This window comes from Eurosta solidaginis, chromosome 1, assembly GCF_040869045.1.
Source record: "Eurosta solidaginis isolate ZX-2024a chromosome 1, ASM4086904v1, whole genome shotgun sequence".
NCBI lineage: Eukaryota > Metazoa > Arthropoda > Insecta > Diptera > Tephritidae > Eurosta > Eurosta solidaginis.
In genome coordinates, this window is record NC_090319.1 from 11,737,830 (window position 1) to 11,760,848 (window position 23,019).

General features: G+C 39.8%; 1 protein-coding gene across 2 annotated transcripts in view; it reads left to right on the plus strand.

Moving 5' to 3' along the window:
* LOC137249020 (PAX3- and PAX7-binding protein 1) overlaps window positions 1-23,019 on the plus strand; it is a 40,097-nt gene that overhangs the window by 13,737 nt on the left and 3,341 nt on the right. For both annotated transcript variants that reach the window (XM_067780090.1, XM_067780100.1), the window contains 5 exons: window positions 10,667-10,846; window positions 11,014-11,332; window positions 13,382-13,571; window positions 13,653-13,776; window positions 22,707-22,898. In XM_067780090.1, the coding sequence (XP_067636191.1) occupies window positions 10,667-10,846; window positions 11,014-11,332; window positions 13,382-13,571; window positions 13,653-13,776; window positions 22,707-22,898 (1,005 nt within the window). The remainder of the gene's footprint in view (window positions 1-10,666; window positions 10,847-11,013; window positions 11,333-13,381; window positions 13,572-13,652; window positions 13,777-22,706; window positions 22,899-23,019) is intronic.

A 23,019-nucleotide genomic window follows, 5' to 3' on the forward strand; every position in this document is an offset into this window, starting at 1 on the left:
TCGCATAACATGGCCTAGCCAGCGCAGCTGCTGCGTTTTAATTCGCTGGACTATGTTGGTGTCTGCGTATAGCTCGTACAGCTCATCATTAAATCTTCTTCGGTACTCGCCATCGCCAACGCGTAAGAGGTCCATAAATCTTTCGAAGAACTTTTCTCTCGAACACTCCCAAAGCCGCTTCATCTGCTGTTGTCATGGTCCATGCTTCTGCCCCATATAGCAGGACGGGTACGATAAGTGACTTGTAGAGTATGATTTTCGTTCGCCGAGAGAGGACTTTACTTTTCAATTGCCTACCTAGTCCAAAATAGCATTTATTGGCAAGATTGATTCTTCGCTGGATTTCAGTGCTGATGTTGTTGCTAGTGTTAATGCTGGTTCCCAAATAAACGAAGTCTTTTACTATTTCGAAATTATGGCTGCCAACAGTAGCGTGGTTGCCAAGGCGCATATGTGCTGACTCTTTGCTCGATGACAGCAGGTACTTCGTTTTGTCCTCATTCACCATCAAACCCATCTTTACCGCTTCTTTTTCCAGTTTGGAGTAAGCAGAGCTAACAGCGCGGGTGTTTAGGCCGATGATATCAATGTCATCAGCATATGCCAGTAATTGCACGCTTTTATAGTATATTGTTAGGGTGCGGCTAAGTTCTGCAGCTAGTATAATTTTCTCCAGCATCAAATTAAAGAAATCGTACGATAGGGGGTCACCCTGTCTGAAACCTCGTTTAGTTTCGAACGGCTCGGAGAGGTCCTTCCCAATTCTGACTGAGCTGATGGTGTTGCTCAACGTCATTTTGCACAGCCGTATAAGTTTTGCGGGGAAACCAAATTCAGACATAGCGGCATATAAGCAGCTCCTTTTCGTGCTGTCGAAGGCAGCTTTAAAGTCGACGAAGAGGTGATGTGTGTCGATTCTTTTTTCACGGGTTTTTTCCATTGTGGAAATCTGGTCGATGGTAGATATACCAGGTCTGAAGCCGCACTGATAAGGTCCAATCAGCCGGTTCATGGTGGGCTTCAATCTTTCGCACAATACACTTGAAAGGACCTTATATGCGATATTAAGATGGTTGATTCCACGATAGTTGGTGCATTTTGCAGTATCCCCCTTCTTGTGGACTGGGCAAGGAACACTTAGATTCCAACCGTCGGGCATACACTCTTCCGTCCATATTTTGCCAAGAAGCTGCTGCTAGCGCCTTACCAACTGCTTGCCGCCGTACTTGAATAGCTCCGCAGGCGATCCATCAGCGCCCACGGCCTTGTTTTTCAATCTGGTTATTGCTATTCTAACAGAGAAGTGTTCCCTCCATAATCTAAGCACTCTCTGGACATCAGTTACAAGGTCACCGTTTTCGTTCCTACAGGAGTTTGCCCCGGTCTTAAAACCTTCCGTCTGTCGCCGTATTTTTTTGGTAAAATTTTCGGGCGTTATTCCTAGTGGATATCAGCTCAAGCTCCTCGCACTCACGCCTTTCTGCGTCTGCTTTTTTCTTCCTGAAAAGGCGTCTCGCTTCCTTTTTCAACTCACGATAGCGTTCACACACTCCTCTTGTCGCGCTCGCTTTTAACGTAGCCCTGTAGGCAGCGTCTTTTCTTTCAGTTGCAACGCGGCATTCTTCATCGTACCAGTTGTTTTTTCGTGGTCGCCGGTAACCAATTTTTTCCTCGGCGGCAGTACAAAGTGCTTTGGAAATATGCTCCCACTGCTCCTGTATTCCTTCAGGATGAGAAGTGCTCACAGAGAGTAGGTGTGAGAGTCGAGTTGCGAAATCATTGGCAGTCTGTTGTGATTGAAGCTTTTCGACGTCTAGCTTCCCTTGTGTTTTTTGTTCCTTGGTTTTAGCCGCGTTGAGGCGGGTGCGTATTTTGGCTGCAACGAGATAATGTTCCGAGTCGATGTTGATCCTCGGATCGTGCGCACATCTAAAACACTGGAGACATGTCGTCCGTCTATCACAACGTGATCGATCTGATTGCGAGTATTTCGACCAGGAGAGAGCCATGTAGCTTGATGTATCTTTTTATGCATGAACCTCGTGCTGTATATGACCATGTTTCGAGCACCGGCAAAGTCAATCAGCCTCAGTCCGTTAGGAGAAGTTTCATTGAGTAGGCTGAACTTTCCGACTGTAGGGCCAAAACCACCTTCTTTGCCCACCCTGGCGTTAAAGTCACCAAGCACGACTTTTATATCGTGACGGGGCCAGCGCTCGTATGTGCGTTCTAATTGTTCATAAAAAGAGTCTTTCACCTCATCGTCTTTCTCCTCTGTCGGCGCATGGGCGCAGATGAATGATATATTAAAAAATGTTGCTTTTATTCGGATAGCGGCGAGACGTTCGTCCACAGGTGTGAACGCCAGAACATGGCGACAAAGTCTCTCTCTCACCACGAATCCGACGCCGAAACTGCGCTTATTCGTATGGCCACTCCAATATATGTCACAATTTTTGATCTTCTTTCTTCCTTGCTTCTCCAACGCATTTCTTGGATGGCGGTGATGTCAGATTTTGCTTTGACGAGGACATCAACCAGCCGGGCATCTGCACCAATCCCATTCAGGGAGCGGATGTTCCAGGTGCATGCCCTCAATTCATTGTCCTTCAAACGTTTGCCATGGTCGTCATCAATAGAGAGTGTATTTATCCGAGGCTTGTAGTTATATTTCATTGGAGTATGGTTTTACGTGGCGGGTCCCAAGCCCAGCGCACAACCCGCTCAGCGGGGGTGAAAATATTACTTGACACGTTTATGTAGCGAGCCGCTTGCTCCAAGGCAGACGCCCGCTTGCAGCCGCACATAGAGGTGTACAGGCGCTGCCGATGAGATCTCCCCCGGATAGCCCTTAAACCGATTATGTCAGAGTGGCCTAGCCAGGTTGTCGCCTTCTCACATTAGCTCACCGTCAAACGGATGTTTAGCGGCTACCCAGAGGATATTTGGCCGCAAGCGACCGGCAGTAGTGAGCTGCTTGAACCGCCCCCAGCGGGTAAGGGGGTCAGAATATACCCGCGGTAGGTATGCCTGTCGTAAGAGGCGACTAAAATACCAGATTCAAGGGGTGTGTAGCGCAACCCTTCAGGTTGCCAGCGAAATATATAGCTTCTCCAAACCCAATTGTCAACCTCACCTATCCGCGGCGCATCCTGTTTCACTAACAGACGAGGCTCTGGCGACCCCAAGTTCCATGAGGAGGGAGGGGATGACCTGAAGGTTTAATGTGGCCACATAAATTTCCCGAGATGGTCGGGCTAGCACCTTAATGGTGCTGTGGTACCGGAGCGTACCGGATCTGTATCCGGCAAAGGACCATCACATCGATAACACTCGCCAAAGCCTTCGGGGAGCAACCTTATCGATACAACAACAACAACAATAACAGCTCCTAGAACCGCAGACAAAAGAATCGCTCTGGCCATTCCCAGGTGAATGGCGGTCAGAAGCTTTCCCCACTTTCGTGGACTTCTACACACGGCCCCACCCTAAGCGCCTTACTCACTGGCAATAATAGCATTATATTAGGCGATTTCAATGCCCATCACGATCTATGGCATTCAAACTTGCGGGCGGACAATAGGGGTGAGATGCTGGCGGATCAAATAGAAGAAACGACGTTCCGCACAATAAACGGAGACGCCCCCACACGTATGGTAGGAAGCTGTCACAGTTCGCCGGATATTTCCATCGTGAGCGCAGAACTCGTAAACTACGTCAACTGGCAGCCGATGGTAACATTGGCATCCGACCAACTGCCTATACTTATTTCGCTCGAGCGTACCACCGACTTCTTCGTCACAGAAAAACGCACTTTCATAAACTTTAAAAAAGGAAAGTGGGACCAATACAAATCCTTTACAGACAACCACTTTGCTGCCCTCCCTATCCCGACTGATGCCCGCCAAGGGGAGCGTGCTTTCCGCAAGGTCATATAATGCATTCTACGGTCGACAAAGATAGACGGAGGGCCAACAGACACGCACATAAACATAAATTCAGCGCGTCACCAATTACCATCACCGCCAAATTGGTTGAGGATGCCATCGGTCAAGCTAAACCATCCAAAGCAGTGGGCCCAGACGCATAGCCATGTATTTGTATTTGTATTTATTAGGCAATTCATCCCAGCACAACAATTTGGCAAAAATTATTTTATAGTGCTGGTCGGTAAAAGGCATAAAATAGGAACAATTTAAACTTGAAACTTAAAGCTAATGACTATGGCTAAGAAAAGGTTACAATAAATAATATATTTAATAAATAGTAAATAAATAAAATAAACGAATGATAGAGTACATTTGCTTAGAAGAAATCAGTATTTTAATTGTCTAGGTTATTATAGAAACTTGTTAATTCTTTATTGAAGAGCAGAGCATTGCTTATAAGCCTAAGTATAGAAGGGAGCGAGTTCCAAAGACGTATGGAAGTAATGAAGAACTGGCGATCAGATATTAGCATACGATGTCTGAAGTGGGTAAGGAGAACAGATCTAGACGACTGGAGAAAATTTAGCCTCCGATACAGATAGTCAGGTTCCTTCGTATATATTAATTTATGTAGCGTAGTGAGCCTTTTAAGTTTAATAAGGTTATCGAAAGAAATGTTTAACAACCTGTAAGCATGATGAGAGACGTGGTCAAGTCTTTTCAACCCATAGACGTATCTAGCAATGTTGTTATAAACAACATTAAGTTTCCTATTACATACATAGTCACAGAGTAAACCTCACAACCATAAAGGAGCGTAGGTATTAAGTACGCTTTTGCTATTAGTAGACGAATATGTAACGGAGTAAAATATTGTGTAAGCCAGAGTGTATGGAGCATCCCATACCCTTTTCCCACTGTGCGGAAGATGTGATCTTTCCATGTCAAGGTTTTGTTAAAAACTACACCTAGATTGTTTGCCGTGTCAACGTATTCTATAATAGTGTTGTCTAAAATTAAATCTTCCATTCCACTTTTTCTAGTGACCTATGAATGACTATACATTTCGACTTCTTAGGGTTAAGACATAAGCTGTTCATAGAAGCCCACGTACCAATTTGACACAAATCGTAATTTAAGTTATTAATACATGAACTGGTACGATCACTAGGACAGCACATACAATTGTACGTCGTCAGCATAAATGTGAATATTACAATACTTGAGAACACCAGGCAAATCGTTTATATACAAAACAAATAACAGGGGACCAAGGATTGGGCCTTGTGGGACTCCTCTTAAAACACTGACGAAGTCAGACTTTCTGCTACCAACACTTACTGCCTGAGTTCGGTCGGCCAAATACGATCTTATTAGGGCTGTTGCACAGTTGGAGAAATTAAATAGGTTGTCCAGCTTCTTGCAGAGAACGGTGTGGTCGACCGAGTCAAACGCTTTTGAATGGTCGAGAAGAGTCAGGAAAGCAGTAAAATTTTTGTCAACTTGTTCTCGAATATCCTCTATCACCGATAGGAGCGCCGTTTTACAGCTACGATTTGACCTGAATCCAGACTGGAAATCTGTGAGAAGGTTATTATCCTGCACATAAGTATTTATCTGGCAGTGCAAAATTCGATCGACGACCTTGGAAAGGAAAGGCAGAATAGCTATAGTTCTATACTCCTTGTTTTGCTTGGGGATTGGGATTACCTTAGCAACTTTCCAACATTTTGGAAATACACAGGACGTCAGCACAGAGTTAACCAAGTAGGTTAAGTGAGGAAGGATTTTAGGAAGAATTATTTTTAAAAATTTCGGACATATACCATCGAACCCCATAGCATTAGACTTTACTGAAAGAATGGCTTGAACGACATCACAATCATCGACACTAGCAAACTCAAGAGGACCAAAATCAACATTAGCGCGAATACAATAATTGTCAGCACATATATTGTCAGTTGAGATTGGCAGATTTACAAAATTTATATTTATCTCGTTAATGTCTACATCAGGGAGGACAGAAATATCGCATTTGGATTTTCCGATACCAATATGTTTAATCGACTTCCAGGTTTCCTTCGAATTCAAAGCAGCACTAAACTTATTATAAAATTTCTGCTTAGCTAACCTAATGGCTTTGTTTGCAGCGATCCTAGCTGCTTTGAAGCAGTTGTGAGCTTCCAGGGTTTTGTATCTTTTCCATCGTGAGTAAGCAAGGTTACGCTGGTGAATTAAGTGTTTTAGATTGGCACTAAACCAAGGGGTATTATTGTGTGTAGCAGCCTTGAGTTTCACTGGCACATGGTTGTCGAAAAGCTTAATAATATGGTTCTGTAGGAATGATGCCTGATCATCGACCGATGTCAGCGTACGAATCAAGCTCCATTCGACCGACTCCACCGCTGCATTAAGGGAACTGTAATCTATGCTTCTAAAATCACGATACGTAAAGGAATATTGGATGTGTGACGTTTGAAAGTTGTAACTAAGAAATATCAGATCGTGTTTTGAAAAGCAAGATGCCGACAATTGATCGTAGTGGAACAATTTCAGGGGATCATTCACAAAAAATAAATCCAGCAAAGAAGAATTTGAGTCAGTAAAGTGTGTAGGAGAGGTTAAATTTGTGGGAAGAAGTCCAAGAGACTCCATACTTAGCTTTAGAGTTGAGTCGACGAGAAGGTTGGAGTTGAAATCCCCAGCGATGATTATATTATCATAGCTTGTAAGTAGAGGCTCGAGAAATTCAATAAAGCCAGAGAAGTCAACTCCATGATTAGGTCTGTATGCACAGCCGATAAGAAGCCTTTCATTTTTTACAGAGAACACGTCTACGAACACATATTCGACAGAATCACTTGGACTAGCACTGCAGCAAAGTTTACAGGATAAACTACTTTTAACATATATAGCAACACCACCACCATGACCACGTCTATCAGCCCTGAAAAGTTGATATCCATTTAGTTGCACCAAATCATTTTTATGACATGAAGAAAACCAGGTTTCAGAAATACATATAACATCTATATCAGAACCCTCAGATATGAATCTCAATTCATCCAGCTTTTTATATAGGCTTTGCGCATTGAGATGGATGACTTTGAGCCCTTTAGTACGTTTGCTGAATACGCGCAACAGTGTATGTAAGCAGTCTTTGGAACTAGACAACCTATAGTCTAGGACCATCACTATCTATGGGATATAAAGAATGCTCTGCGATGCGTAACAATAAAGACAACATAAATGATTGTTTACAAGTGTGATAGGGAGAGATAAAGACGGAAACGAAGAGACTCAAGAACATAAGTAATATACCATACATAGAAATTAATTTATTGATCATTATTCGTTGGCGCATCATCAAAAAAATCCAAGCTATGTATTGCTTCAGGGCTGGCGTTGGCTGTTCGTCTGATATGTACCAGACCCTTCTTAGAAAAAACCCCTACTACCTTCCTTTTATTCTTTAGACGGATCGCTGCCTTGAAGATCGCATAGTTTTGCCTGGACAGCGTAGCATTTACATAAATCGGAGCATTTGAATTTATGCCCACATGAACTAATTGCAGACCCTTGATGTTTGGATTGTTTTGGCGCCTAAAGGTGCCTATACTTTTTAGCAATTTGTTTCTGTCTGTCGCCGACTGAAACTTGATTATTAAGGCCGGATCTGTCACGCTGTTGTCTAGTTTCCGTAGCCGAAAAATGCTCATTATAGGAATTGGTTGCAATCTAAGAGTGGAACAGAGGTGATGAAAGACACTTGTTAAGTTTTCTCCTTCCTTAAAGGGAATTCCGTGTACACGGACTTCACTTGCGGCAATATGGCTATCTTGCTTTGAAGCATTGTTTTTGAGTGTTTTTACTTCCTCTTCGATATAACCAACGCGCTCGAACAAGCTCTCCAGCTGAGTAACTCTTGCATTAAGCTCACTAACCTCTTTCTTCAGCACCACAAATTTGTCTTCCAGTTTTTTGCATACGAATTAAATGAGCCTTTTTTCCGAGTCCAAAATTTGCTTAGCAATCAGATCGTTGAACTTAGCAAATCGCTGATCCATGCTTTGCATTAAACTAGGAGAGAAGCCGCTGATCCGTTGCACCTTTTTGGCGCTGTCAACCTCGTTATTAAGGTCGTCACCACGACGCCTACCATTGACTTGATCCATGGTGTTCGAAAAAAACGGGCCAAAAATAATGCTCGAAGAAGCTGGGTGGCAGCTCTAACGCAGCTTAGATTATTATGACGCAGGTCAAGTTTAGCATAGACGCAAACCACAAAATAAAGCTTGAAGCACAAACAAACTTCAGTGACTATAAAACTTTTTGGCGGGATGATACACAGTTGATGAAGGTGTGAAGGTGTCAAAAAAAAAAAAACAAGTTGACTGACAACAACAAAGCAGGAGCACCAATGGCAATATACTGCCAAGTTAGTAAAGTTAAATTGGAGATCAGCTGGACATAGAATCTTATTTTCCACAGATAAATGTCACGTTTGTTAATGTTTAGACACAGGTTGTAAGAATTAAGACTCACAATAAACAATGAATTTGGAAATTTAAAGAGGAGCACAAACTACTTTAGCTTTCACACACCAGGGTTGCCTAAACTAAAGCCATGCCGATGCTTAAAAGCCTAGGGAAAGAGGGTTTCAAATATTTAGCACATGTCTTCAACCTGTCTATTTCCACCTTTGTCATACCCGAAAAATGGAAAACGGCCAAGGTGGTCCCGCTACTAAAGCCTGGGAAACCAGCTAACATAGGAGAGTCATATCGCCCGATCGGCATCGGTGCAATTTAGAAATGAAACATCAAAACCAAAAAGAATTAACCAAGGGGTGCCACAGGGTGGTGTCCTATCCCCACTTTTGTTTAATTTCTACATATCTAAGCTACCTTCGCCACCAGAAGGAGTTACTATCGTTTCCTACGCCGATGACTGCACAATAATGGCCACTGGCCCAGGCCCACAGATCGATGAGCTTTGCAACAGAATAAACGGATACCTCCCTGATCTCCAGTTGTTTCGCCTCGCGTAACCTGGCATTATCACCAACTAAATCATCCGCGACCTTATTTACAACATGGACGTCCGAAATGTCGTCCACGTCGATGGCACTACGCTACCGACTGTCCTACACCCCAGAATCTTGGGTGTGACGTTTGATCAGGATCTACATTTTGGTGAGCATGCAGCTGCAATTGTACCGAAAATCCAGAGCCGTAATAAAATCCTCAAATCCCTTTTGCTGGCAGTACTTGGGGAAAAGACAAAGAAACGCTCTTACCACATACAAAGCAATTGGCCAGCCGAGTGCATGCTACGCGTCTGGCAGAAGCTACAGGCCTGCCAAAATACTGCTCTCAGAACCGCCACAGGCTGTCTTCTTATGTCTCCAGAACACCATCTACATAATGAGGCGAGAATACTACCCATCAGGTAGAGAAATGAGATGATAACCAAACAGTTCCTGTTGAATACCCAGAAACCTGGGCATCACAACAGACATCTGATTGATGAGCCAACACGGCCTAGGGGCTTAAGGAGTCATCTCCGTAAGCATTATGAGGAAATATGGCACTTGAGAACTCAGCCGTATGAAGCAAAAAAACACAAGCAGGTCCTTGGTGAACTCCACAAACAGGCGTCGGACCTTTATGGCCAGGAATTGCCCGGTGAATCCTGTACTCAGAGAACAATACCCAAAACTTGCGGCAGAGGAACGCATACTCCCCAGGGAAACGCGAGTCACTCTAGCTCAACTTCGTTCTGGATACTGTAACAGGTTAAACTCTTACCTATCCAGAATCAACCCCTACATACAAAATGTATGCCCCGCTTGCAATGTGTCCCCACATGACACCAACCATCTCTTTAATTGTAATGTGGAACCAACGCCTCTAACACCCCTTTCATTATGGTCCACCCCTGTTGAAACAGCAAGTTTCCTTGGACTCCCGTTAGAGGATATTGATGACAATTTGTGATCGGTCGCAACTATTAGGTGGGGCGAAGCACTGCTACAATAACAACAACAACAACATTCTCGTAATTGGCTTAAACTGAGCGTAATTGCGCCTACAACCAAATGAAACCTTCTAGGCCATACCGCCCTTCCACCCCCTAGATCCATGAGGAACTTGGGGTCGCCAAAGACTCGGATGTTAAAGAAACATGATTCGCCATGGGTAGGTGGGGTTGACAATTGGGTTGGATAAGCTATATATTACGTTGACAACCCCTTGAACTAATTTGGTATTTTAGTCGCCTCTTACGACAGGCATAACTGCCGCGGGTGTATTATAAGCCCCCTAACCCGCTGGGTCGTTTCGGTACTATTTCGGGATAGTTGCTATTTCAAATCGGCAAAATAGGCAATTTTCGAGACGGTTATAGGATAATGTTTGGATTGTTTATGAATCGTTTTGGGACTACTTCAGAAATGTTCGATATCATATTGGCAAAAGTAGCCAGTTTACGCAAAGTAGGCAATTTTCGGTATAGTTAGAGGATGATTTCGGGTCTATCTCTAGATCATGTCGAGGCTTTCTGGAGTAATTTCCAGATTGCCTTTGGGATCACATCGGGACTAGTTTAGGTATTTCTTCAATACTATTTCAAAATCTTATCGGGACCATCCATAAATCGTTTCGTCGTGCCTACATTATATATAGAAGATGGATATATGGATTAAATAATTCAATACATTTTTTTTTCTTTCTCAGGTGATTTTGTACCCATTGAAGAACCCAAGGAGCCTGTTAAAAAAGGTAGTCGATTGGCGCGCGAAGATATTGAAGGTGATAATTCAGATGATGAGGAGCGGATCGATATGACAGTAATGACTGGCAAAAAAGAGCGCGAAGAACGACGTGAACAATTTTATGCGGTGGAAAACAACAATTGTATGTAGCGTTGCGCGCTGAGAATACATAAAAAAATAAATTACAACTTTCCTGTTGGCGCCAAATTTTTATAATGATAATTTCGCTATTTAAGAATGTTTTTCTCCTCTCAAATAACGACTAAGTATTTATGAGAGCTTTGCAATTTTTTGCTTTTACTCAAACAGATTCCGATGAAGATTCTGATCGCGAAATGCATGAGTGGGAAAATCAGCAAATACGCAAAGGAGTCACCGGTGCACAATTAGTCAATGCTCAACATGATGCAGTACTTTCACGATTCATGATCAAGCCAAATGCGGCAAATGCCTTGGAATATCCACAAGAAGAACAATCGACTTCATCTTTATTGGAGCAAGCGTACGCTAAAAGTGCGTTACAAAAGCCACAACAAATACTAAGAGAAACGACGAAAACGAAAAAGGAGAAGGGCAAAGCAGCATCATTGCGCACACCGCAAGAAATATATGATGCCATACAAAATCGGTAAGTTGCAAAAAAATGTCTACCGTCCCGAAAGAGAACATATTTGTGAAGCTTAGTAGGGCATTATTGCTGAAATGAATGTGCAAAAGTATAAAACAATAGAAACGTTGGATTCAAGGGGTTGATGAACGCAATACAAAGCTTTATAACGTCAAAGCTTCCGCAACCCAATTGTCAACTTCACCTACACGAGCCATTGCTTTTTTCCGGAATGTCGCCTTGTCACCTGAGCGGCATTTATGGAAAATCGTTTCATAGCAGAGGTCCACTCCGAGGTAGATCCTATTTCAATAAAATTTCTAAATTATTTTGATGATAGTTGTCTCAATACTTGAGTCGGGGACCTTCGTTATATATATCGATGTCTAAGCAATTGTGGAACAGTGAGAAGTAGGAAAACACTGACTATTTTAGAGCAAAGGAAAACTATTGGGTAAACACACCCCCAATGGGTTACGGGGTTAGAATATACCCGCGGTAGGTATGCCTGTCGTAAAAGGCCACTACAATACCAGATTCAAGGGGTTGTGTAGCGCAACCTTTTCAGGTTGCCAGCGCAATATATAGTTTCTCCAAACCCAATTGTCAACCTCACCTTCAAGCGGCGAATCCCGTTTCACTAACAGACGAGGCTCTGGCGACCCCAAGCTCCACATGGAACTTGGGGGTGGGGAGGGAGGGATGGCCTGAAGTTTTAATGTGGCCATATAAATCGTTCCCGAGATGGTCGGGCTAGCACCTTAATGGAGCTGTGTTACCGGAGCGTACCGGATCTGTATCCGGCAAAAGACCATCACATCGATAACACTCCCCAAAGCCTTCGGGGAGCAACCTTATCGCTACAACAGTAAGCACCTAAATTTCGTGAGCGCGCAGTGAATGATAGGGTGTGTTCGATTTGCTTTTTTGCAGCAGTGTTACTTATTATAACAGAGCATCCCGTTCTTCGGCAAGTTAGAGCAGCTGCAAACGCGCGTTCGTTGAATGAAATTTTGTTCGCGTTTTACATCCCAGCGTTAAACCACAATTACATGATGGTCTGAGAAATTTTGGAAAAGTTAGAAGAGCTTCCGGGCTTTTTCGGCAGCACATTAGGATTATTTCGAGACGACTTGATGATTTCGAGGTATTTCGGTATTTTTTCGGGGCTACTTTTAAATCCTTCCAAAATTGTTTTCAGGATCATTTTTTTTTGCTTTCTATACTGTTTCGAATTGTCTTATAACTTCGAAACTGTTCGTGATAATTTCGGGACTATTTGAGGTTGTTTTCAGAATAATTTCGGAACTGCGCCCAGGAGTATTTCGGTACAGTTTCGGTTCTATTTCGTGATTTTTTTCGGGAGGGTCTGGTATGATATGTCGCAAATTAAAAGGCAAAAAAAAAGCAGAAAACCGAAAATCCCGTAAAATGAATATGCCAAAACGAAAAATTTTGAAAAAAAAAATTCTAAAAAGAAAATATCGAATAAAAAACGAAATGATGTTATTAATGTGTAAAATTCGCGCGAATTGTTATATATGAATGCAGACGCATTTTGGCGTTCGTTTCGCCACAGATTGTATTTGCACTATGTTAAACGATGGCAACATATCATTTGACAATAGCTTTCGCCTTCCTGATTGACATAAAGTAAGAAACGTAAAATCCGAACGAAAATGATAAAGAATACCATTGCTAGACGAAATCGTTTGGAGGCGAATCGTTCGTCTATCGTTCGCAATACAGAATGAAGCCCAAAATTTCGACATTTTTGTTTTCGACTTTTCGTACGGATCCCTTTTCGTGATCATTTCGGGACTATATATAGGTCAATTCGGGATTATTGCACAACTGTTTCGAACATTCTGGGATATCTCCGGATCATGCAGGCATGATTCTCAAGATTTTTTTGGGATTTTTTGTTTACGGGATCAGTTGGATTGCGTCCGGGATAATATAGCGTCTGACGAAGAATGTTTGTATGTCAGATTGAGACCCAAGCGGCATTGTGAAATTGGGCAATGCTTTGTGTGCTAGTTTCTAATACTAATTTCATCTGAAAACCAGATTGTCAAAATTACGCGAAGTTAACGAAAAGCACACTGCTGATATCGAAAGAATAGAAAGCGAATTAAAGGTATTAAAACTTGAAGAAATGGATTGCACACAGAAGGCACCGATGGCTGCGGCGAAGTATCGATTTTATCAGGAGCTGAAATGTTATGCCTGCGATTTAGTTGATTGCTTGACTGAAAAGGTCAGTAAAATAAATGTTATTCAATATATTATAGAAAAGTAAGTAATAATTATGTTGTTTGTATGTTCTGCCTTTCTCCAGACCCCACTTATTAATGACTTGGAGAAGCGAACATTGCACATATTATCAAAGCATCAACATTTTCTTATCGAACGACGTCGTCAGGATATTCGCGATCAAGCCAAAGAAATGGCTGAAGCTGCAAGTGAGTATAATTATTTAAAGAAAAAAAAGATTTTGTAGTACACTAACTTTTTCTGAGATTTGATTTCTGTGGTAGAGATAGATTCTTAGATCCTCCTAAACTAGACTATATTCCGACAGCATTAAAGTGATTGGATTATTGAGATATCAACAGCTATGTGATACACGCGTTGTAATACCAAAAGGCCAGAACCATGTGAAAAGTTGCCACATTGTTTTTGTGTTTAGTTAAGAAGTTATTAATTTTTTATTTTTTTAATATAATTTATTTATGCTTTTAGCCAATTATCAAGTTCAAAATGTATTAAATTTGTTGTTGTTTTTGTTTTGTTTTTGTTTTTCTGTAAGATACTTATCGTCGAATTAAGTGTTATAACAAATTTATGGTTATATGTACATGAGTGTACATTTATGTATTTTTTTTTTTTTTTTTGAGATTTGGTTTAATGGAGAGGGCTATATTAGAAGTCCCATATTCCAGGTTATTATCAATTTTATACGTTGTTTAATTAATGGATTAAATTTCCAGTGGTGTATGGACACACGTTGAGCTCCACCAGTACACAATGGTAATACCAATTGGCCAGAACCATGTGTAGCAGCTTGCTATTGGATATATTTTCCTTGAAAATGCAACGAGTAGCTTGCCAGCAAAAACATATTTTTTATTTGAAATCCATATTCGAAATTGTCACTTTATTATCGGTTTGGTTTGATTTATTTTCAAACGTAGGTATTATGAGATAATATTCCGCCACATATAGGGGAATATAGTAGACGCAGTTCCTCTTGATCCCAGTGTTGAGAGTTTATGTGATGCGGTATAATGATCAAGCGAGCAATGATGTCTTTAAAGCGCAGGTTGATGGTACGCGCTGTGACTGGACTAAAAAGGAAATGTGCTTGGTGGACACGGATGTGTGTTATGTAAAAATACTTATAGCGTAATTAAGTTATACCCAAAGGTTATACATGAAATGAAAAGTTTGCATTAAAAATGTGATTTAAATAAAATGCTTGAATCGAACCTTGAATCAAAATGCTTCTAGTTAAAATGAGAATTTTGCTTTCTGTAAAAAATTAGATAGTTGTGTGATATTGGCTTTGTCATTGCTTAAGAATATTTCTTCAAAATTTGTGTACTTATCAAATATATCAAACTTTGCACGAATGATAGTAAAATTACGACAGTGAAAGGTCCGGTGAATGTAATCGCCAGTGTCAACACAGACACAGCGAGGTGATGTGATAGCATTGATCCTGTAAAGGTACTGTTTGTCATGTGTGTGTCCTGAGAGTATTCTGTTTAATGTTTTGATTTGAGTAGGAGGAAGTGATAGATTTTTGAACCAAGGACTATTTTTTCGACATGGAAAGGTTTTGGAAAATTGGTTGGGGTCATCAATGGAGTGATCTAAAAATTTGTTATACCATTCGGTGTGAATGTTGTCTTTAATTAGCTTTAAAGCTTCGTCAATATTAAGTTTCACCTGCCTGTTCGGACTATTTGTTATGGCTAATTTGGCCATTTGGTCAGCTTTTTCATTACCATTTATACCCATATGGCTGGGAGTCCATACTAAATGAATTTGTTGGAAGTTCTGGCTATTTATTAGATTATGTATTCGTATGGCTATACTATTATTAGTGTTTCTGTTTTTTAGAATGTGGCATGAAATTAAACTATCGGTGAAGATAGTTATTTTATACAAGTTTTCCTTGATTGCAATACTAATTGTTTCTCCGATGGCGAGTAATTCTCCAGAGGCTAAGGAGGTTTTAAAGGGTATGTCAAAAATATGTTCGGTCTTGTCAAAATAATCGTATACTGCGCATCCGGTTTTGTTATCTGAAAGTGAGGCATCAGTATAAAAAACGTGAAAATTATTGGAGGTGTATCTTTCTAGTAGCTGTGCATAGTGTGTTTGTGCCATTTCAGGCATTGAATCAGATTTTTTGATAGGTAAGTGTTTATATATGATTGTTATCTTGCTGTAAGTGAAGAAACGATCAACATAATCTAAGGAATCAAAAATAGTTTCGAATTTGTTATACACTGTAGAATAGCTAGAATTTATATGAGGGTTGGAGGAGATGACCATTGCATAGGGATCCTTGTATGCGAACAGTTTAACCAGCTCCTTGGCGGTGAGCCAAATTGCTCTTTCGTTAGGTGGTAGTTCGTTGGCTATGGCATATAGAAGATTTATGGGAGTCGATGGAGATAAGCTCAGACTTCTTAAAAACTTATTTTGAAGTGTACGAATTCTTTGGGTGGCTGATTTGGAACAATTTGCAGCTGTGGTGCTGCAGTATTCGATTTTCGATCGTACAAGGGATTTATATATATTAAGAGCCTTTTGTGGATGTAGACCAGATTTGATGTTGATGATGTATATGAAAAGGTTGATGTTATTAGTAGCGTTTTCGACTATGTTATTGTTATGTTCAGTTACTGTAAGTGATTTGTTAATAGTTCTGCCAAGTAATTTGATGGAGGATACTTGTTCGAGACTGGTGTTGTTGATTACAATGTTAATTACTTTTCTGGATCCTTTACTTACGTGCATAATTTTGGTTTTGCTTGGGTTAAAGGATAAGTTAAGAAGGTTGCATTCCCCGGTGAAGGAATTCAATGTATGCTGTAAATTGTTTGTGGTATCAAACAAGTTAGAGCCAGAAGCTATGAAAATGAAGTCGTCTGTAAATTGGTACATTTGTATATGAATGGTACTTAAATTATGAAATTTGGCTGTATATATATTGAAAAGTAGTGGTGAAAGACAGCTTCCTTGCGGAAGTCCGTTGTGAATTTCCGTGGTTTTATTGCCAAGTTTGAGAATCCTCAGAGATAGAAAATTTATGATCCAGTCCACATAGAGTTGTTCAATGTTAAGATTAAGAAGTATTTCTTGAAGAATAGTGATGTTTATGCAGTTATATGCATTGGCGATGTCTGTTTATTTTGGCTTTTCAGAACTTGAATTTGGTGTTGAATTTGATTAATACAAATGGCAGTGGATTTGTTTTTCCTATAGGAAAAGTTATTGTTGGGTAGAAAATTGTGTTTCTCGAAGCAGACATCAAGTCTGTTGTTAATGCATGAGTCGGTCTGTAGTTTTCAAAGTTATTTAAGTCTTTATCTTTTTTAGGTATGGAAACAATTTTGATTGTTCTCCAATGCATTGGAATCACGTTAGATAAGAATAAATCATTTAGAGCTGTTGTTGTTGTTGTAGCGATTAGGTTACTCCCCGAAGGCTTTGGGGAGTGTTATCGATGTGATGGTCCTTTGTCGGATATAGATCCGATACGCTCCGGTAACAACACCATTAAGGTGCTGGCCCGACCATCTCGGGAACGATTTATATGGCCACATTAAACCTTCAGGCCATCCCTCCCTCCCCACCCCCAAGTTCCATGAGGAGCTTGGGGTCGCCAGAGCCTCGTCTGTTAGTGAAACGGGATTCGCCGCTCGAAGGTGAGGTTGACAATTGGGTTGGAGAAGCTATATATTGCGCTACACAACCCCTTGAATCCCATCATTTAGAGCTGTTTTGAGGTTGTTCATGGACATGTCGGACATGGATTTGATCATTCCAAATGAAATTCTGTCAACACCAGCTGCTGTGTCTTTCTTTCTGGAAATTACAGTAATTACTTCTTCGAAGGTGAGGCTAAGCTGTGGATTAGGAATTGTGTGTGTGTTTATTTCAGGAGTTGCTGATGAATTAGGTACTTGGTTTTTAAGAATGTCTAAATAGTTTTGCTTGTGCTCGTCATTCCATCCAATGTTGTTTTGTTGACTGTAGTCACCTCTAAGAGACTTAACAAATCTCCAAGCTTTTTTGCCCATGTTGGAATGTAGTTCCTCGATTTTACCATTAAAGTTTTCATTTTTAGCTTTTTTGACTGTTTTTTCCAAAGCTTTTGCTGAGCTATGAGGTGCTCAAAGTTTTCTGGGCTGGGATTGTTTTTAACTTTTTTGTTAGCAATTCTGAGGAATCGGTAAGTTTTATCAACTTCTTCGTTCCACCAAGCTTTTGGAGTTTTGTTGTTTGTAATAGTATACGCGGCATTTTTAATTTCTTCCTGTAAGTAGTTTTCAATATTGCAGATTGAAGATTCAAATTGGATGTTTTTAATTGAATTTAGAAGTTGTTTTTTTGCTTCAAACTTTGTTAATTGTTTTTGAAATCCATTTATTTCGATTGTAACCGAGAAATGATGACTTCCCCCAATTCTGGTGTGATCTACCTGCCAATTACATGGTTTATTACAATTTGTAAAGGAAAGATCAAGGGTCGAACCATTGTTTGTGTTGAGATTATGCTTGTAGGTGTAATCACCTTGATTTAGAAAGCGCAGATTAGATTGTTGGATGAGGTTTACTAAGTGCTTACCTCTATTTGAGTCGAAGTTGTCGCCCCAATTAACAGCACGCGCATTAAAATCACCTATTAAGAAAACATTTTGTAGCGGTTCCATGAAAGTTAATATTCTTTGTATTTCAGAGTTAAATTCATTTATGCCTAGACTTGGTGGAAAGTATACATTAGCAAAGACAATGTTGGGACTTAAATTGGTGGTTCTGATGAACACGACGTCGTGATCTGAATTAAATTGTATTTTTTTGAATTTAATGTCACGTTTTATGGCAATGGCCACTCCTCCATACCCGTCATTTCTGTATTTTTTGATCATGTTGTAGTTAATAAGTTTTCTATATGGGGTGTTGTGTGAGTGAAAGATTTAATTTAAGCATACTATTTCATAGTTGTGTTTGTTAATATAATATTCTATGGTGTCTAAATTGGCTTTGAGAGATTGCACGTTATATTGGAGAATCTTCATAATTAGATTCTTGGGTTGATGACTCCAAAAGTTGGAGTTCATCATATTGCAGCGATTCGAATCTATTTTTGATAGATTAAATTTCATTGATTATTTGTGGATTTGTTTGCTCTCGAGAGAGCTTTTGTGTGATTTTTAACATTTCGGTCATAAGTTTCTCGATTTCCGAGACTATACCTTTTTGGTACTCTGCAGTGTTGAACACTGGCTTGGTGGGGGTACTGTTTGTACTGCGTCTGTAGTTGTTGTTGCTTTTGGATGTTGTAGTTAGCCTGTTCACAGGCTTACGTACAACCTGGATGAAGGTGAGTTTCCTAAAATTACTGTTAATTACTTCGTTCTTGTCAAGTATGTTCTGATTTTCCATGCTGAGCATGGGGAATGTGGCTTCTTCATCCTCTAAAATTTCGAATCTGTTTGAGTTTTTGGAGAAGTACTGGTCTAGGACCTCACGCCTGGAAAGTTTTTTGATATTTTAAGACGATTGATTTGTGCTTCTTTCTCCCATTGAGGGCAAGCACCTCTTTAGCTGTGTGGTTCGTTCGGCCACATAGGATACACATGGTTGTGTTACAGTCTTTATTACATTCATTCTTTCCGCAATTAATGCATCGAGGCTTGCTTTTGCACGACATTTTGGTGTGACCAATCCACCCGCAGTTGTCGCATTGTCTTAAAGGTGGAAAATATGGTTGAACGTTTAGTTTCGTGTAGTTGTATAAGATATATTTTGGGAGTTCTTTACCCTCGAAACCTATTTTTACTGTTGTCGTTGGCACATAAGTACCTTCTTTATCACCCTTTCTGGTGAATCGTCTTTCCGATCTAATTTTGATGGTGCTAGAAGCTTCCAGTAGAATGTCATAATCTTCGAAACAGGTGGGTATACCTCTCACAACACCGTATATTTCAAGTGCAGTGCGTGGAATGAAGGTTTTAAGGCCACGTTTTGTGAGTCTGGTGTCCAGTATAAAATTATTGGCTGCGTACGTGTTTTTGAAACTTACTTTGTATAACGTTTTGCCTATTGCCTGTAAGTGTACTATGTCCTTAAAGCGTAAGTCTTTTATTTGAGTGAAAAGAGTCAGTCCGGAGGTAATTTTTTCATTATTCATGTACGAGTTGTCTGTAGCATCAACTAAGACAAAAATGTCGCAGAGAAAATTTTGAGGGTACAAGGTTATTTCTTTTTTGTCATTGTTAACGCCAATTGTAACAGTTTTGGTTGAGTTTGAAGTACCGTTGCCTGTATGTATGCCATCGTGCATGTCCATGTCATTCGAGGTTAACGGTTCTTTTTCGCCGCTATGTGCAGCTGCAAAATCACCTAACCTCACTGTAGTACTGTCTAAGCATGAGGCCTCAATGTTACATGAATCGTCCTGTATTTTCACCAGACCTTCATTGGAAAGTTCATAAAAACCTGTAACTACTTTTTGTTCTAAAACTTTTGGTTTTTTGTTAGTATTTCTAATTGCAGAATGCTTCGTTGACACCATTTTGCCCCTTGCACTTTTTAATGCAGCTGCGGACAAAGGCAGCTTTTTCTTTTTTTTTTTTTCTTTTATGATGATCAGATCAATATTCCTTAACTAAAAAAAAAGAAATAAAAACACACAAAGCCACTATCACTTACCACTAATATGAAATGCGCAAATCCCAAATTTAATAGAAGTCACCAGATTTTTTATTAAAAAAACAGTTAACTTTGATATGTAAAATCACTCGCGTTTAAGGTACCCGCGCGTGTCCACACTCGCCAGTTTCCAAAGTCCGAATGTACATTTATGTATAAGGGTAATTTCTATCCCGTTTGTCCTCGGTGGCGTTATCAAAAAGGTTATGAATGTATGTAAAACGACAGTTTTACTTATGTTAAAATTTACACATAATTAATTATACCTTTCATGTAAATGAAATGGTATATTAACTTTGGCACGAATCTCAAAATTGTAAGTCCTTAAAGGAAAATAGATAGACTCACCATTAAGTATACCGAAATAATCAGTATGAAGAGCTGAGTTGATTTAGCCATGTCCGTCTGTCCGCCTGTCTGTTTGTATGCAAACTAGTCCCTCAATTTTTGAGATATCTTAATAAAATTTGGTGAGCGGGTGTATTTAGGTGTCCGATTAGACATTTGTTGGAACCGGCCGGATCGGACCACTATAGCATATATCCTCCATACAACCGATTTTTCAGAAAAAGAGGATTTTTGTCATATCTTCCTCAATTTATCAGATTTAAGCTTCAAACTTCACTTTCGTATATTGTACATATTGTTGTCTGAAAAAATGGATGAGATCGGTCGTATATATAGTATATATCCCCCACAACCGATTGTTCAGATAAGAAACTTTTCTTAATTACTGCCCTATTTTAAGAGTGAGAGGCTTTAAATTTCAACGAATGCTTACGTACATATATAGCATATATTGTTGTGTGAAAAAATCATAGAGATCGCTGGTATATATATTATATATCTAATACAACCGATTGTTCAGATAAGAAACTTTTCGCAATTTCTGCCCCATTTTAACAGCTAGAAACTTCAAATTTCACCAAATGCAAACGTATATAGCATATATTATTGTCTGAAAAATCATACAGATCGGTGGTATATATAGTATATATATCATACAACCGATTGTTCAGATAAGAAACTTTTTGCAATTTTTGCCCCATTTTCACAGCTAAAAGCTTCAAATTTCACCAAATGCATACGTATATAGCATATATTGTTGTCTGAAAAAATCATAAAGATCGGTGGTATATATAGTATACATCTCATACAACCGATTGTTCAGATAAGAAACTTTTTGCAATTTCTGCCCCATTTTCACAGCTAGATGCTTCAAATTTCACCAAATACATACGTATATAGCATATATTGTTGTCGGGAAAAATCATAAAGATCGGTGGTATATATAGTATATATCTCATACAACCGATTGTTCAGATAAGAAACTTGCAATTTCTGCCCTCATTTTAAGAGCTAGAAGCTTCAAATTTCACCAAATGCATACGTATATAGCATATATTGTTGTCGGAAAAAATCATAAAGATCGGTAGTATATATAGTATATGTCTCATACAACCGATTGTTCAGATAAGAAACTTCTGCCCCCATTTTAACAGTTAGAAGCTTAAAATTTCATCAAATGCATGCTTATATAGCATATATTGTTGCCTGAAAAAATCATAAAGATCGGTGGTATATATAGTATATATCTCATACAACCGATTGTTCAGATAAGAAACTTTTTGCAATTTCTTCCCCATTTTCACAGCTAAAAGCTTCAAATTTCACCAATTGCATACGTGTATAGCATAATTGTTGTCTGCAAAAATCGTAAAGATCGGTGGTATATATAGTTTACATCTCATACAACCGATTGTTCAGATAAGAAACTTCTTGCAATTTCTGCCCCATTTTAACAGCTAGAAGCTTAAAATTTCACCAAAAAAAAAAAAACTACTAAGAAACTGAAGAAATGCATTGTTTACCTTTAACAGCCACGGGTCACATATGTGTATTTATTATACTCAGCTGAGCAGAGCTGTAACGGTACCCCGTAACGGCATAAACTAATCGAAATAGATATAGAGACTTCTATATATCAAAATGATCTGGGCGAAAAAAAAATTCATTTAGCCATGTCGGTCGGTCGGTCCGTCCGTCTGTCCGTAAACACGATAACTTGAGTAAATTTTGAGGTATCTTAATGAAACTCGATATATAAGTTCCTGGGGACTCATATCAGATCGCTATTTAAAATGAAAGAAATCGGACTATAACCATGTCCACTTTTTCGATATCGAAAATTTCGAAAACCCGGAAAAGTGCGATAATTCATTGCCAAAGACGGATAAAGCGATGAAACTTGGTTGGTGGGTTGACTTTATGACGCAGAATAGAAAATTTGTAAAATTTGAACAATGGGCGTGGCACCGCTCACTTTTAAAAGAAGGTAATTTAAAAGTTTTGCAAGCTGTAATTTGGCAGCTGAGTATGTTATGTTCGGTTACACCCGAATTTAGCCTGTCTTACTTCGTTTGTTTTTGTTTTCAATATAGAGCCTGCTGGTTCACGTCGGGCAGCTGCCGATTCAGAGGAACAGATACGACGTACAGCGGAGCGTGAAGGTAGACGTACACGTCGACGTTGCGATCGAGAGAAAAATGACCTTCTATCAACGCATTTAGATGGCATGTCAAGTGATGACGAAACATCGGATCGCTATCAAGAACAATTTAAAAACAATTTGGGTATGTGGCATTATAAATGTAACTCATTCTATATCTAAATCTTTAATTGCTAACTAAAAATTCCAAGTTTTGATCGACCCAAGTTGGCATAGAATGACGCCTGAGTGTTTTCTGGTTTTAA